This window comes from Phycodurus eques, chromosome 15 (assembly GCF_024500275.1).
Source record: "Phycodurus eques isolate BA_2022a chromosome 15, UOR_Pequ_1.1, whole genome shotgun sequence".
Classification (NCBI taxonomy): Eukaryota; Metazoa; Chordata; class Actinopteri; order Syngnathiformes; family Syngnathidae; genus Phycodurus; species Phycodurus eques.
In genome coordinates, this window is record NC_084539.1 from 9,624,378 (window position 1) to 9,640,851 (window position 16,474).

Genomic DNA, 16,474 nt, shown 5'->3' on the forward strand with positions numbered 1-16,474 from the left:
AGAAAACTTTATTGGTCAGCAAGTTAAGTCTCAACCAACAACAGTGGCAAGTGGGAGAGTCCCATTCAATATTGGTGGCACCGAAATCTGGATGGACACCGAACCTTGACTCATTGAAAAAGCAGATGCATTGCTAAGTGCGTTAGCATAACTGCTAATTCTAAACATTTTTCCACAGGAGACTTTATAGGAAGATACATAAAATGCAAGAAGGTATACACAATACAAGACAATAGAACAATCGATGAAATGCCTTGAGATTTAAACATTTACATTTTAATTTAAAGCTTCTTGCTCTCTGCTATTCTCACCAGCACAATTGTGTCTCTTAGCCTGATCCTGACAAGTGAATCTTTGGCTACAAACTGAGCAGGAAAAAGGCCTCTCTTCAGTGTGTCTTCTTGTGTGTGTTGTCAAATTGCATTTTTGAGAGAATCTTTGACCACAAACTGAGCAGGCAAAAGGTTTTTCTCCAGAGTGTGTTCTTGAGTGTTTAATAAAGCTATCCTTTAGCGCGTAGCCTTTGCCACAAATTGAGCATGCAAACGGTGTCTCCCCAGTGTGTGTTACGCTGTGGGCTGTCAAATATCCCTTTGTAGTAAATCTTTTGCCACAAACTGAACAGGGAAAACGTTTCTCCCCAGTGTGCATTCGTGTGTGCTTTATTAAGTTTCCCTTCTGAGAGAATCTTTGACCACAAACTGAGCAGGGAAAAGGTTTTTCCCCTGTGTGTGTTCTTGTGTGACGTCTTAAGGTTCCCTTTTCATTGAAACTTTGACCACAAACTGAGCAGGCAAAAGGTTTCGCACCAGTGTGCGTTCTAGTGTGTATTGTCAAATTCTGTCTTTTAGAAAATCTCTGACCACAAAGTAAACAGGCAAAATATTTCTCACCAGTGTGTGTTCTTGTGTGTGTTGGCAATTTCTTTCTTTGAGAGAAGCTTTTACGACAGACAGCGCAGACAAAAGTGTGTGTTACCGAATGTCTTCTTAAGTGCCCTTTCTGAGTAAATCTTTGGCCACAAACTGTGCAGGCAAAAGGTTTTTCACCAGTGTGTGTTCTTATGTGTATTGTTAAGCTTCCCTTATCAGAGAATCTTTTACAACAAACTGAACAAGTAAAAGGTTTCTCTCCAGTGTGTGTTCTTGTGTGAATTCTTAATAATCCATTTTCACAATATCTTTTACCACAAACTGAACAAGCAAAGGGTTTTTCTCCCGTGTGTGTGCTTGTGTGTCTTCTTAAACTTTCCTTTCTCGAGAATCTTTGACCACAAACTGAACAGATAAAAGGTTTCTCCCCAGTGTGTGTTCTTATGTGATGTATTAAGTTTCTCTTCTGAGAGAATCTTTGATCACAAACTGAGCAGGAAAAGTGTTTCTCCCTAATGTGGTTTCTTGTGTGACTTCTCAAGTTTGTCTTATTAGAAAATCTGTGACTACAAATTGAGCAGGAAAAAGGCTTCTCCCTAGTGTGCGTTTTTGTGTGTATTCTTAATGTTTCCTTTTCATTTAATTTTTCACTGCAAACTGAACAAGCAGGTTTTTCCCCATGTTGTGTTGTTGCGTGATTTCTCAAGTTTCCCTTCTGAGAGAATCTTTGGCCACAAACTGAGCAGGAAAAAGGTTTCTCCCCAGTGTGTGTTCTTGTGTGTATTGTTAAAAATGTATTTTGAGTGAATGTTTTACCACAAACTGAGCAGGCAAAAGGTTTCTCACCAGTGTGTATTCTCATGTGTTGTTTCAAATTCGACTTATAAGGAAAAGTTTTCCCGCACTGAGAACATTTCCAGTGTTTTTTTTTAGTGTGACATCTCATATCACCATCAGGCTGTTCTCTATCATCATCAGTGTCAGGAGAGTGTGATGTGTTGTCACTATCTGATAGTGGAGCGATGAGGCCTTCTGCTTGTGATGCTCCACAGTAGTCTCCATCACCTTCTGTGGTCATGTGTCCAGTTGTACTGCTGCTTGGAGGGTCCACCCCTCTGATCTTCTCACTTTGACCTTTAGCTTCATCTCCACTTTTCAAAGGGACACCACTCAATGGTAACTTGGTGAGATCATCCTCTTTTTTTAATGTATGAGGGCTCTTCCTTCTCCTTTTTCATGTGAGGTTGAAGGGAGAGCAGCTGTTGCTCAATGTGAGGGCGCTCAGACTCCTCTTCTTTAACAATGGGAAACTCTGGCTCCTCCTCTTCCTCTTTAATGTGAGAAGATCCTTTATCCTCCACTTCCTCTTTAATGCGAGGGGATTCTGGCTTTAGCCGCTCAGGACAAAGATCTTCATTGATGTCTGCAAGACACAAATGGACAAAATGTTTTGTTTTGTTTTGTTTATTTTCTACCTTCTCTGTCCTTGATCCTCACGCTTCTGTTTACGTCATTTCATGTCAACGACAATTAAAGATGACGCCATGTCATTGATGAGTGTAACAAATCAATCGTCTCTGTGTCTTACTACCTTCACAACACGTCCACTCTACTGTACGCTTTATGTTTCAGGTGGATTAAAATTTAACTCAACTATGATCAACACTGTTGCTCTCTTTCTAAATGTGAATATGCAGAGGCAATTGTGAGTGGGCTTCTCCAGTTGTACCTTTACCTTCATTTTAGATTTCCGCAAGCGGAAAAGCATTGATTTTGGGGCGAAGATCTAGATTTGGCCATACCAGCTCACAGACACAGGCTCAGCTCATCGACTAATTGTCTTGCAGACTAATTGTCTTGCAGAACAAATTGTCTTCATTTCCATGCATCCTTCCATTCATTTTCTGAGCCGCTTTTCCTCACTAGGGTCGCGGGCGTGCTGGAGCCTATCCCAGCTGTCATCGGGCAGGAGGCGGGGTACACCCTGAACCGGTTGCCAGCCAATCCCAGCGCACATACAAACAAACAACCATTCGCACTCACAGTCATGCCTACGGGCAATTTAGAGTCTCCAATTAATGCATGTCTTTGGGATGTGGGAGGAAACCCACGCAGGCACAGGGAGAACATGCAAACTCCAAACAGGCGGGGCCGGGGATTGAACACGGGTCCTCCGAACTGTGAGGCTGACGCTCTAACCAGTCGTCCACCGTGCCGCCGTCTTCATTTCCATATTTTTTAAAATTATGTCAAGAACATTACTGTTGGACACTCACTGCAGTATGTTACACATGAAACTAATTTTGTATAAATTAGCAAATTTCACAACTTAATCATAACTCTATAATCATAATTGTTAATAAAGGATGACTTCACTGTACTTCTTGTACAAATGTTTTCTGTTGCATGCTAGTTTTGCATTACCTGTGTATCCACTATTGCTGCAGTCATGAGTTGGTATAAAAGGAGCAGCCCAGAAAATCTCACTTGTTCAAGCAAGGATGGGGTGAGGTTCATCATTTTGTGAACAACTGTGTAAGCAAATAGTCCAACAGTTTAAAGGAAGTATAAGGTCTTAATGGGCAATAATTTACTAAGAAGTTGGTTAGTACCTCCGCCTCACAGTTCTGAGGACTGTGGTTCAAGTCCCGGCCCTGCCTTTGTGGAGTTTGCATGTTCTCCCCGTCCCTGCGTGGGTTTTCTCTGGGTACTCCTGTTTCCTCCCGTATCCCAAAAACATGCATGGTAGGTTAATTGAAGACTAAGTTGCCGGTAGGTGTGACGGTGAGTGCGAATGGTTGTTTGTTTATACAGTATATGCCCTGCGATTGACTGGCGACCAGTTCAGGGTGTACCCCGCCTCTCGCCCAAAGATAGCTGGGATAGGCTCAAGCACGTCCGCGACCCAAGTGAGGATAAAAGTGGTACAGAAAATGGATGGCTGGATGGATGGATTTCCCAGCAATGTCGAACTCAGAAAGCGGTGGCTTGTGAATATTCGTCGTGACAAGTTCACTGTCCCATCATACAACCAAGGTCTGCACTCTGCACTTCACCCAGGAGCCGATTATTATTTATTGCTGGACGCATAAATGACATTTTTGCAGTGGCTTGTTACCAAAACAAACCTCTTGTCAAAGTAATGTTGAAAAACAGAAACTTCAATATGAAACAGAAAGCACAACGCACATAAAGCGAAAGTCAGTTTCTGTAAATAATAAAAATGCTTATTACTCATTCATCCTTGTTCTGGAAAAACAAAATCTGCCGCGCAGTGACGAACAAATTTGAACACAGCCATAACAGCATATTGTTAGATTTTCTTGTATTGTCATAAAAACGTTCAATGACATTTTGTATAAAGTTCATGAATAAATCAGACAAACTATTATTCTACTGTGATATTTATATATACTGTATAAATATATATTTATATCCATCTAAAAAAGATAAATACAAGCCCTGTACTGTATATGTAGATGTTCTTCAGTGCATACCCAAACACACACTCTTGGTGACAGCTGATGGGTAATAATGCGAAGACATGGAGGAGGTGGGGCATTCAGATACAACTCTGCTTCGTGCTTGACGTTTTGGCTGCTGATAGGAGAGTACACTTCCCCTCTGTACTCGCCCAAATTCAAAGTCCACAAGTGATGTGTTGGCACTCAGTCCCGTGGTCGTCAGAAGGGGCCAATCAAGTGAATCCAAGCTGCTGTACGCCGCATCCACACGGACAACTGACAGGGCTAACCAAAACTCCTTTCATAAAAACACAAAAAGATGTATTTAACTTGGAGGAAGCAAATTGTGAAAATAATTTCTAATCATTAACAGCAACCCTCCTTTACTCATCCGACCCTGCACAGGCTTAACCACCACCATTCTGCCAACTGGACCCAGTTTTATACCCTATACATTTGCAACAAGACATGCTGCAGACTTTTTGCAGTGATATGGATGGATGGATACTTTTTTGCTTCCAAACGAAATTTCAGAAATGTGTCTAACGGTTAAGGTTATGCAGGGTCTACATAAAATGTGAGAAAGAAAAACTGACTGAGAATATTCCTAGTCTTGATACGGACAATTTATTAAACAGAGGTCAGACTTTGCAGTTAAAGACTGTTGGACGGCATACATCTATGTGAGCTATGAAGCATGTGCATTGCTGTGAAACTCACAGCTGTCTAGGTCTTGTGCCATTGTTGCTCGGATTCAGTACAGCTACGAACAGGAGGAAGCACTGGTAGACCTGGCTGGGAGAAGTGTGCGGTCTGGAAGGGCAGAGCAACTGTACAGTTGCACAGGGCTGCCCCTGCCACACACAAGCATCTCCACCGCACGGGGGAGAAACATGCAAACTCCACACAGGCGGGGCCGGGGATTGAACCCGGGTCCTCAGAACTGTGAGGCTGACGCTCTAACCAGTCGGCCACCGTGCCTATTTGCAAATCAAGACAAGCATAGTCTCTGGACTGGGATGAGTTTATGAATCTCTTTTCTACCAACCAACGTAATTGCAGAATACAGCTGTTGTAATATATATTGTAATACGTTGCAGAATGCCACCAAATACTAATGAAATATCAATTTCTGACTTGAAAAATTGTGTCGAAAAATGATTCGCTCATTGTTCTGTCATTTAGTAAATTGGTAATTCTAATTGAACTAAAATAGGAAAAATCTAGTCTTATTCCATGTCAAACTGTGAGAAAAAAAATGAAATTGTCTTACTATATTGTAAGTGTACACTTCTGCTTTCAACCATGTGTGTGTGTTGTACTTTCTAAAACAGGTCACACTCTCGTGAAAATTGCTTTTTTTTTTTTGCACTTTGTACGACTATTAAGTCATTGCTTTAAGTCTGATTCTGTGTTAGGTTTTCCACTTTACGAGTTCATAATAAAAACTAGTTCCAATATAATTACGGGACTGTATATTCAAAAGTTTTTTTGCGATTTTGTGTTGCATCAGAATTTCTGAAATGCGGCCTACGCCCCTGGGTCCACACAAGGCACACATCGGATCCACACAACACATTATTGGATCGTGTGATATTAAGTGTAACGGGATAAGGTAGCCGAAAATCAAAGTCGTGACTAAACAAGCGAGCGTAAGAAGAGAACAAACCTGCTGTGCGTAACCCAACGCGAGGCTTCTCGCAAACAGCGTCCAATGGTTGACGTTGTCGCTCGTCCTCCTCTTTTGTTCCACAAAGCTCCTCCTCGTACTCTGCTGTCCTTCTTTTCCACATTTTCACACGATAATTACAACACTTTGCGCTCCCACTTGATCTCTCCTTAGAGATGTGTCGATCGTGTCTCTTTGTTAGCGGCTAGCAAGCTAAACTAAGCTAGGACAGAGAAATTGAAATGTTTGGAGAAATGAGACTGTCGTTTCTCGACTACGTCATTTAATTGAGACTGTAAAGGTGACGTCACACGCCTGTCACAAATGAAGCATTTTCGTGGCTGAATTATTACTATCATCCCATATGTCTACCTTATGCTTTGTGTCTTGAGTGGGGTTAAATCAAGTCAAATGTGATCAACACTGTCACCCCTACTCGCAACTTATGAATAGGTAGCTACGCTAGCGCAATGAAGCAGTCCGACTAACATACGTGCCCATACAGCGGCCATGTTTGGGAGGTCGACCTTGCCATAGAAGGCAATCCATGGACACTGAAATTAAGCCCCAATTTGCTTACTCCTCAATTGATTTTTAGGAAGGGGATTGTTTTGTCAACGCCAAAGAGTATGCTTTCAATAAACACATTTTTTTTTTAAAGCAAAAAAGAATATATTGATTTTTGTTTTTTGTGAAAGGGACTCCCATTTCCCTTGTCGTAATTCTACGCTGTTTTACACCTTATGTAGCACAATGTACCAGCCTCGTTGGTCGTTTGGTTTTCTTGCCGTATCCACACAGTGAATGCGCTGATGACTTCGACCTCCCTAGCTTAGCGTCACAGTCAGCACAGAGCTCAAAATAACACCCCCTGTCACAACAACTCTCGCTCGAGGTTCCAGACGAAATCCGCAAAGTATCGACCATAAATTGATTTTATTAATTATATTCATCTCGATCAAACAATTACTTTGAGGAGTACATTTTACTTGAGTCATATGATCGTAGTCTTAGTTGAGTAAAACTTTGGGCTACTCTACCCGCAAGCACACAGCCATCGCGCAACCAGCAGAAATCCGTGAGAACCTTTGACATATAATTGTAGTTTAAAAAAATAAAAAATACAAATAAAAATTAAAAAAAGAACGATAATCTTGAAGCAAAAAGTTTTCACGTGTTCTAAAATTGACATATTCATCAATGTTAAAATAGTTGAGTCAACAGCAGTGCAAATTTTCGTTTTGAAATGCCGGTACAGTAAATTATGACAGCAGTAGTTCAGTATTTTATTTGAAAGAGCTGGACCCTGGAGCAGGGACCCAATGCCACACCCACCAGCCAACCACAACCACCCCTTAATGGGGACAGTTTGTTCATCTTTCTGGTTTAACATTATTGTTTATTTAGCGATTGCTAGAATTGCAAGCATTAGTTGAGCATGTTTATTTGCAAGATCTATACCTTTTAAAATCACCCAATAGACAAAGATTAGGAGAAACTGCAATCCTACAATTCAAAACTGAGGAAGGTTTTTGTGTAACTACAGACCAGAAGCGCTGTACGGGTGTACAATGCCAAAGAGCATGCAAATAAGTGTCTGGAGCATTTTCAGTATAATGAGTGCATATGTTTGATTTTGAACAGCGCATTTTATGCATAGTATATTGCGTAACATTTGATCTATGGAGTACTTTGAACTGGATTAGCTGTAAATTACTGGGGTTTTTTTGTCATTGAGAATGCATTTCTGCAGATTTGCACACTGGTATCAATGTCAGTAGACACTGAGTGGTCTTTTTCCCGCTTTGCGACTGGTAAGGGTATTAAATTAGCACTTGAGATTAATTTGTATACTTTTGAAATGAGTTTTGTATTTTGTGAGAGTAGTTCTACTACTTTTTTATTTTTAACAAAAACTGGTAGTTCTAAAGTATTCATGCGTGCTCAGAATCTCTAAGATTGTTGTTCTTACTTTGCAGTATTGAAAGAAGTTACTACCTCTCATTTGAAATTCTTGGAATACGCTTTCACGTGACATGAATGCATTACATTTTATTTTATTTTTTTACATTTTTGATGTAGGTGGTCAATTCCACTTTGTTCCCATATGATGTAGTAAAGGGGTATTTTGTTCTTCTCAAAAATCGGGATTGTGCCAGATTGGGAAGGAATGATATGGTACTGACTGAGATTGCGTGGTTTCTAGACTTTTCCACCAAACTGTTAAAGTGGCTGCAATAATCGGATTTTTAAAACAATTGCGGTGTTTGAGACTTGGAGGTTTACACTTCTATATGATATGTGAACAAATGAGCAGGATAACTCTGACATAAGAAAGCGTAAACCCTCCAAAATGGTGTGCGCGTGTTTTAGTTGTGACCTCTTCATTTAAATTCCAGGGCTGAATTTTGGGCCCAGTACGTCCCGGGTCGGATATGGAAAAAAAGAAAATGGAATTGTGTTGTTGAACTAAACGACAAAATATCTGATACGTGTCACATTGCTCCCCCAAAATTGGATTTGCCCGCAGTGTGAACATTGACGTGCACAAACCTGCCGTGCGTAGCCCAACTCGAGGCTTCTCGAAAACAACGTCAGGCAGTTGAAGTTGTCGCCCGCTCTCCTCTTTTGTCCCACAAACGTCCTCCTGGTCGTCTGCTGTCCTTCTTGCACACATTTTCACACGATAATCACAAGACTTTTGGCTCAGACTTGTTCTCCGCTTTGCGATGCGTTGATCATAAACGCGTCTCTTTGTGCGTGGCCAGCAAGCTAAGCTAAACTAAACTAGGCCAAGAAACTTCGACGTGGACCGAGACGACTGGGACCTGGCAATGAATGCCGTTTTAGTCCATTCAAGTAGTGTTGGTCGTCCTGATGCGAACAGGCTTAAATGCGTTCGGTACTAATTCGGAAAGATGCAAAGCGCGTGGTCCTTCCCTATTCTGCTACAGCGGCAACTGCAGGCAATTCGTTCGATCTTCTTCTTTCTTCTTGTTCTTCTTCTCCTCCTTCTTGTTGTTCTTCTTTTCTTCTTCTTCGTGTTGTTCTTTCTTCTTCTTCTGCTTCTTCTTCGGCGGGTGGAATCAATGGCTTCGTTTCTTCTTCAATTCTTCGTTGGCGGGTGGCATCAAACGCACAAGATGCATTACCGCCATCTACTGTGCTGAAGTGTGGATCTATAGTATAATACTAGGGGGCAAAATAAATACATAAAAGACAAATAAACTTTAGTAGATTGTCTTTATCAAACCTGTTTCATTTAAAAACTGAAACAATGCTTGGATCTTACTTTCTTCAGTGTTCAGTACATTTCTAAGATGAAATACTGGAACCCCACTTTTCTTCAACTCATCTCTTACAGCCTCCCTCTACTTATTTACTCTACTTTGACAGTACAAATAACACGTTCAGCACTCTCCTCCTCTACACCACAGTCACACAAACCTGTACCTTCTTCTTCTTTCCCTTTAGGCTTGTCCCTTAAGGGGTCGCCACAGCGCGTCATCCTTTTCCATGTAATCCTATCTCCTGCATCCTCCTCTCGAACACCAACTGCCCTTATGTTTTCCCTCACAACATCCATCAACCATCTCTTTGGTCTTCCTCTAGCTCTCTTGCCTGGCAGCTCCATCCTCATCATCCTTCTACCGACATACTCACTATTTCTCCTCTGGATGTGTCCAAACCATCAAACTCTGCTCTCTCTAACCTTGTCTCCAAAACATCCAACCTTGGTTGTCCCTCTGATGAGTTTAGTTCTAATTTTATCCAACCTTGTCACTCCTAGAGAGAACCTCAACATCTTCATTTCCGTCACCTCAAGCTCTGCTTCCTGTTGTCTCTTCAGTGCCACTGTCTCTGAGCCGTACATCACGGCTGGCCTCACCACTGTTTTATAAACTTTGCCCTTCATCCTAGCAGAGACTCTACATAACACACCTGATACCTTCCTCCACCCGTTCCAACCGCACTGTTCCCCCTCCACCCCTCTCATTCATGTACATATATTCTGTTTTACTTCGGCCAATCTTCATTCCTCTGCTTTCCAGTGCATGCCTCCATCTTTCTAACTGTTCCTCCACCTGCTCCCTGCTTTCACTGCAGATCACAATGTCATCACAAACAAACATCATGGTCCACGGTGATTCCAGTCTAACCTCATCTGTCAGCCTCTCCATCACCACTGCGAACAGGAAGGGGCTCAGGGCTGATCCCTGATGCAGTCCCACCTCCACCTTTAATTCGTTTGTCACACCTACAGCACACCTCACCGCTGTTCTGCTGCCCTCGTACATGTCCTGTATTATTCTAACATACTTTTCTGCCACTCCAGACTTCCGCATGCAGTACCACAGTTCCTCTCTGGGTACTCTGTCATAGGCTTTCTCTAGATCTACAAAGACACAATGTAGCTCCTTCTGACCTTCTCTGTACTTTCCCATCAACATCCTCAAGGCAAATAATGCATCTGTGGTACTCTTTCTAGGCATGAAACAGAAAGATATTAAATATTTAAAACAAAGCAGTAGATATTTAAAATTAGAAGGTATATTTCTATGCTGCCGCTTACAGGTCTCTAGGACACACTAGCCTTTGTTTGTTAAAACTGACCACACTATGTTATAAACACACACACACACTACAGACATACTGATAACATTCAGACTGAAAACAGGCAAGAACCGGTTTGGTAAGCGGCTGTTGAGGGAATTGTTACCTGAAAAGAAGACTCACTCATCTTCCAGATCCCACGAGAGAAGGAAGAGAGTCCAGCGATGTATGCTTCTACTTGACCAAAGCCTTTTGTAATTGATAAATACTCAAAGACAAGTATAGTGTACCAGGGTTTTATTCGGGGATGAGATCACCGGTCAAACATTAAAAGAACCGGGAAGAAGGAATTCAGTCAGGATTTTTTCCTTATGAAGCTGGCTGGGCAGCTCCCGGGTCTCCTTTGGAATTACGTACCGACTATAACAGTTTTGACATCTTGTGTGTAGTTCCCTTTTAAGGAGGTACATAGAATACAAGAAGCTACATTGTTCAAAATCAGATTCATAGTAACTAATTTCAATATTGAAGATTTCATTTCAAGCTTAATTGACCACTTCTATTCTCACCAGCACACTTGTGTCTCTTAACCTGACCCTTCTGAGAGAATCTTTGACCACAAACTGAACAGGCAAAAGGCTTTTCACCAGTGTGGGTTCTAGTGTGTTGTTTTAAGCTTCCCTTCTGAGAGAATCTTTGACCACAAACTGAGCAAGTAAAAGGTTTTTCCCCAGTGTGGGTTCTTCTGTGTATTCTTAAAATTCCCTTTCGAGAGAATATTTTACCACAATCTGAGCATGTGAAAGGTTTCTCACCAGTGTGGGTTCTTGTGTGTGTTTTTAAGCTTTCCTTTCTCGAGAATGTTTGACCACAAACTGAACAGGCAAAAGATTTCTCACCAGAGTGTGTTCTTGTGTGTATTATTAGGTTTCCCTTTTCAGAGAATCGGAGTCCACAGACTGAGCAAACAAAAGGTTTTTCTCCAGTGTGCGTTCTTGTGTGTGTTGTTAAATGACTTCCTTGAAAGTATCTTTTACCACAAATTGAGCAGGCAAAAGGTTTCTCTCCAGTGTGTGTTCTTGTGTGTGTAGCCAAATGGGTTGTTTGAGAGAATCTTTTACCACAAACTGAGCAGATATAAGGTTTCTCCCCAGTGTGTGTTCTTGTGTGTTTAGTCAAACTGCTCTTACAAGGAAACGTTTTCCCACACTGAGAACACTCCCAGGATTTGTTGTCAGTGTGACGTGTCGTATCACTTTCAGACAGTTCATCTTCTTCATTAATGTTATGAGTGTGTGATGCTGTGTCGTCATTATGTGATAGTGGAGCAAAGAGGTTGTGGGTTCTTGTGTGTGCTGTCATATTGGCTCTTCGTGTAAATCTTTGACCACAGACTGAACAGGAAAACCCCTTTTCACCTGTGTGTGTTCTTGTGTGTGTTGTCAAATGGGTTGTTTGAGAGAATCTTTTACCACAAACTGAGCAGGAAAAGGGTTTCTCTCCAGTGTGTGTCCTTGTGTGTGTTGCCAAGTGGGTCGTTTGAGAGAATCGTTTACCACAAACTAAGCAGGAAAAAGGTTTCTCTCCAGTGTGTATTTTCATGTGTCGCTTCAAAACACACTTATAAGCAAATGTTTTCCTACACAGAGAACATTCCCAGCGTTTGTTGTCAGTGTGAGATGGCTTATGGCCTTCAGACTGTTCTTCATCATCATCATCATCATCAGTGTCAGGAGAGTGTGACATTGTGTCGTTACTATCTGATAGTGGAGCTAAGCGGCTGTCTGCTTGTGATCCTCCAAAGTAGTCTCCATCCCATTCTGTTGTCATGTGTTGACTTGAGCTACTGCTTGGAGGCTCCACGCCCCAATCGTCCTCACTTTGACCTTCATCTTCACTCTTCAAAGAGACACCAGTCAATGGCAACTTGGTGGTATCCACCTCCTCTTGAATGTGCGGGAACTCTTCCTCCTCTTTAATGTGGGCGGAGTCCGTCTCCTCTTCTTTCACGAACTGGGGCTCTTCGTCCTCCACCTCCTCCTTAATGTGGCGGCGCTCTGGCTCCTGCCATTCAGGATTACGATCCCCACTGACATCTGCTAGACAAGAATTCTTTATTTATTTATATTTAAGGTACTGAAATCATTCAAGATAAGCCACATGAGCAATGGAATAGTTCAGATTTACACTGAACAAAAACATCAACGCAATACTGTTTTTTCTCCTATTTTTTGTGAGCTGGACTCAAAAGATCTAAGAGAGAAATGAACATTCAATTCACGGGCAACAGCTCTGGTGGACATTCCTGCAGTCAGCATCCCATTTGCATGCTCCCTCAGAACTTGCGACATCTGTGTGATGAAACAGCACATTTCAGAGTGGCCGTTTATTGTGTATTATTTTATTATATTTGTGAACAATATTTGAGGGAAATGGCATTTTGTGTATGTGGAAAACGTTTTAGATCTTGGAGTCTAGCTCACGAAAAATGGAAGTAAAAACAAAAGTGTTGCGTTTATAGTTTTGGTCAGCGTATGTTAAATAAAAATAACATGAAAAAGTGTAAAAATAATAACATGCACAAAAACAGGTAGAAGACTATTGCATGTGTGTGTGTAGGCAGAAGTTCATCATAAACACACTCACTCATCAAATGGCAAATCTAACAGCAGCCCTGTTAAAGTCAGTCAGCTCGAGCAGAATAATTGTTAATCCCAGATGTTATGGACACACCTGATTGTGTAGATTGTTGCTAGGGGTGCGCGGTACAAACAGTATATTCGGCGATGGTATCAATTTGGATGACGGTATAGATTTGGACTTTACCAACCAGTCACAATAACTGTTGTTGATGACATCTTATCTGTCGGGACGATATTTCAATTAGTGATGAACCGAATTTTCGGCATGAAATGGCCCAAAAAAGCATTTAGTTTTTTGTCACTGAAACAAAACTCCCAAAACACCGTGGCCACCACACGCTTCTCTGGATAAATCTTGAAGGTACCACCACGGACGAGGTTGGCGTCTCAGTATCGCTGTTTAGTGGCTACAACGGTCCGTCAAAATATGTCTGAATTAGGGCTAGGTGAGAATAAAATGATAAAGATAGATATTGCAAAATACCTTGATAAACATGAGACGCGGTGAGCAAAACGCATATCTGAGGGCAGAGAAATCGATGTCAGCCATGCCTTGGAGTTGCTTGCAGAAAGCGTGTGACGTTTCTTGTGCCCTCCCTGAGCCTGCTTCAAGATGTTTGACAGTTTACATTAATGTTTTGTAGTTTACATTAAAACTAAATGCGCAATATAAGGAATTACACACATTGTATATTTAAAGACAGGACACACTTCGTTGTTAAGATCGGCAACTTAATGCCCAGCTAACACTCAATTGGAACCAGACGGGCTAGCTAAAATTATCATTAGATCACGGGAGGGATTTGCCTTCAAATAACGAATATTCATACACAAACGGCGTAGTAACCCGTTCTCACCAGTATATATTTTTCCTTATCTCTGAAAAATTTTGGATTAATAAAGTTCTATAATGACTTCCTGGTAAGAATGTATCCCCATACATGCACCGCACCACACTGCCCTTAAAAGGCCAAGGCCAAGGCACGCACAGCAGGAACAGTGATAGCAGGAACAGTGATAAAAGAAACGTTTTTAGATAAAAGATACAGAAAATCGGATTGAACGTTTCCTGTTAGGATTACTAAAATTATTATTTGCTAAATGCCAGAATAATGAGGATTTCTTTTCCCCTTCCAGACAAATATATTCAGGTTTGGTAGTCTAGACAATAAAGTCATAGTTACAAACACTGGTACATGTTTAGCCATAATGACTGTATTTATTTATTATTTTTTTATTTCTATTTTTGAAATACACTATTATTTTACGTTACTAAATTATTATCTGGTTGTTCTTTCAGCCCTTTTACGAGCTGCTCATGAAGGCTGCTGATAGCAGCCACCAATCCTGGAAAAAAAGTATTTACCCCTTTTAGTACTCACAGATACCACTAGTACTTTTGATACATATTAAAATAAACACAATCACAGATCATTGTGAACAAAGACCTTTGGGTTTTTTTTTCTAACTGGTTCCGGTCTCACCAGGGGTTAGGTTATTCAGTCAGTTAAAAACAGAGTTCAATAAATCCGGTTGGAGCTGGAACTTCTTTTACAAAGTTACTGAACCACAGTGTGAAACTGTAACAAAACATAAGTGCATACAAGAAGGGCTGCAACACACGATTATTTTACTAAATTGAATAATCGGTTGATTATTTTTTTTCGATGAATTGGATTAAAAACTTTTTTGTTTATTTCCATCCCTTTATTTAAAAACTTAGTTAATCAGGATCCAATCATTAACCAGCCGTGCTGAAATCATCCAAATTCAGCGTATTGATTGGTTTAGAGATGCAAATGTCATGTCCATGAGTGAAGCCTCTGGGTCCACTGCTGTGTGCAACACATCGAGTGACTGACGTAATCATCGCAACACACAACGGATTTGATAATGAAATTCATTGCCAACACTTTGAATTATAGATTTTCATCCATTTGTTGTTGCAGCCCTGATGATTTACCATTTTTCGTTTTTTCTTTGATCTGTGCTACTGTTCTTTTTTTTTTTTTTTTTTTTACTGTGCATTTAACTTGAACATCAAACTTATACCTTAATGCACTGAACAATAATAATCTCTTACTCTGAGTCGATGATAGCAGGTAAATGTGTAAATATAGGCATGAAATACTGCCATGCATAAAGTCATTATAAGACCACTGAGTTAACAAACAAACACATTGCGGTAGCAACATACTAATGTACTCAAAGCATTACTGCAAAGCTTATAAACATATACAGACATTGCATCTTAATGGGTATATGAGAGGGTGGAGACGGATACAATTCATGTCATTTACTTCCTGATATTAGAACGGCCACAAGAGGGCTCCTTAAATGTCGGCGGCTGATATCGGCAGTCTTAACAACAAGTACCTGATACATTGAAATAAGACGGGCACCGGCCCAATACTGAGTTCTGGTATCGGTACTCGCACATCCCACGGTGTTATGATGACTTTCTGCATGGCTGCCAGAACTTTTTTCTGACTGAATTCATGACTCTTGTTTTCTGTGAAGTTTGAAGTAAGTTCCGACGATGCGCTCGCTCTCTGTAAATGAGACGACTCGCGCGGACGCCATTGAAACATCGGAAAACGGCCTGTTCAAAGATCTCATTTTCAAGTAATACCCCTAACATAGGGATATCTTTCGACCCAAGAGTCAAAGTTTCGGTCACTAATTTCATTTTATCTCTGGGCAAGAATATTGGGCCGATGTGCGACATAAAATCCTTAGTCATCTGATTCTTACAAACGAGTGCTCATTTTATTCGTGTGTCACTCCTCTATCCAATGACGTCGTCTATTTTGAAGATTTTTGTTACATAACCACAAGTGAACGAACCTGCTCCTCGAGGCTGCTGAAGCTTGAGATCAGCGCCCGGTTGTTGACGTTGTCGCCCCAGCTCCTCTTTTGCTCCACAAAGTTCTTCCTCGTAATCTGCCGTCCTTCTTGTACACATTTTCACGCGACAATCACAACACCTTTTCGCTCACACTTGATCTCTGCTTAGCGATGTTGTGGCTCACAAACGCGTCTCTTTGTTAGCGGCTAGCAAACTAAGCTAGGCCAAGCTAAGTTAGGCCGAGAAGCTTCAACGCGCACCGAGACGAGTTTAACCGGACATGAACATTTGAAGAATGATGTTTTAGTGCCGTAAAGTAGTGATTGACGTCCTGTGTCAAGGTTTCAGATCGTTAATTCGGTAATAATTCAGGAAGATGGTGAAGCCCGCGTGGTTACGTAAAAAACGTATGCGGAAATAAGTCT

The 16,474-nt window shown here is 41.2% G+C and overlaps 2 protein-coding genes across 7 annotated transcripts; both read right to left on the bottom strand.

Annotated features, from left to right (window-relative positions):
• Positions 1 to 9,068, bottom strand: LOC133413661 (oocyte zinc finger protein XlCOF6-like). Of its 4 annotated transcripts, XM_061698311.1 has the most exons (4): positions 8,559 to 9,068; positions 5,057 to 6,228; positions 4,370 to 4,634; positions 1 to 2,295 (listed from the first exon to the last, which is right to left on the bottom strand). In XM_061698311.1, exon 4 carries the CDS (start codon positions 1,948 to 1,950, stop codon positions 277 to 279), a length of 1,674 nt encoding a protein of 557 aa, XP_061554295.1. In that variant the 5' UTR covers positions 1,951 to 2,295; positions 4,370 to 4,634; positions 5,057 to 6,228; positions 8,559 to 9,068; the 3' UTR covers positions 1 to 276. The 4 variants fall into 4 exon arrangements, with proteins under 4 accessions (XP_061554295.1, XP_061554293.1, XP_061554294.1 ...); XM_061698309.1 differs by lacking the exon at positions 5,057 to 6,228; XM_061698310.1 differs by lacking the exons at positions 4,370 to 4,634; positions 5,057 to 6,228.
• Positions 9,069 to 10,854: 1,786 nt separating this feature from the next.
• LOC133413660 (gastrula zinc finger protein XlCGF57.1-like) lies at positions 10,855 to 16,474 on the bottom strand. Of its 3 annotated transcripts, none has more exons than XM_061698307.1 (2): positions 16,049 to 16,474; positions 10,855 to 12,655 (listed from the first exon to the last, which is right to left on the bottom strand). In XM_061698307.1, exons 1-2 carry the CDS (start codon positions 16,164 to 16,166, stop codon positions 11,094 to 11,096), a joined length of 1,680 nt encoding a protein of 559 aa, XP_061554291.1. In that variant the 5' UTR covers positions 16,167 to 16,474; the 3' UTR covers positions 10,855 to 11,093. The 3 variants fall into 3 exon arrangements, with proteins under 3 accessions (XP_061554291.1, XP_061554290.1, XP_061554292.1); XM_061698306.1 differs by having other exon boundaries at positions 10,855 to 12,658; XM_061698308.1 differs by lacking the exon at positions 16,049 to 16,474 and adding an exon at positions 13,206 to 13,286.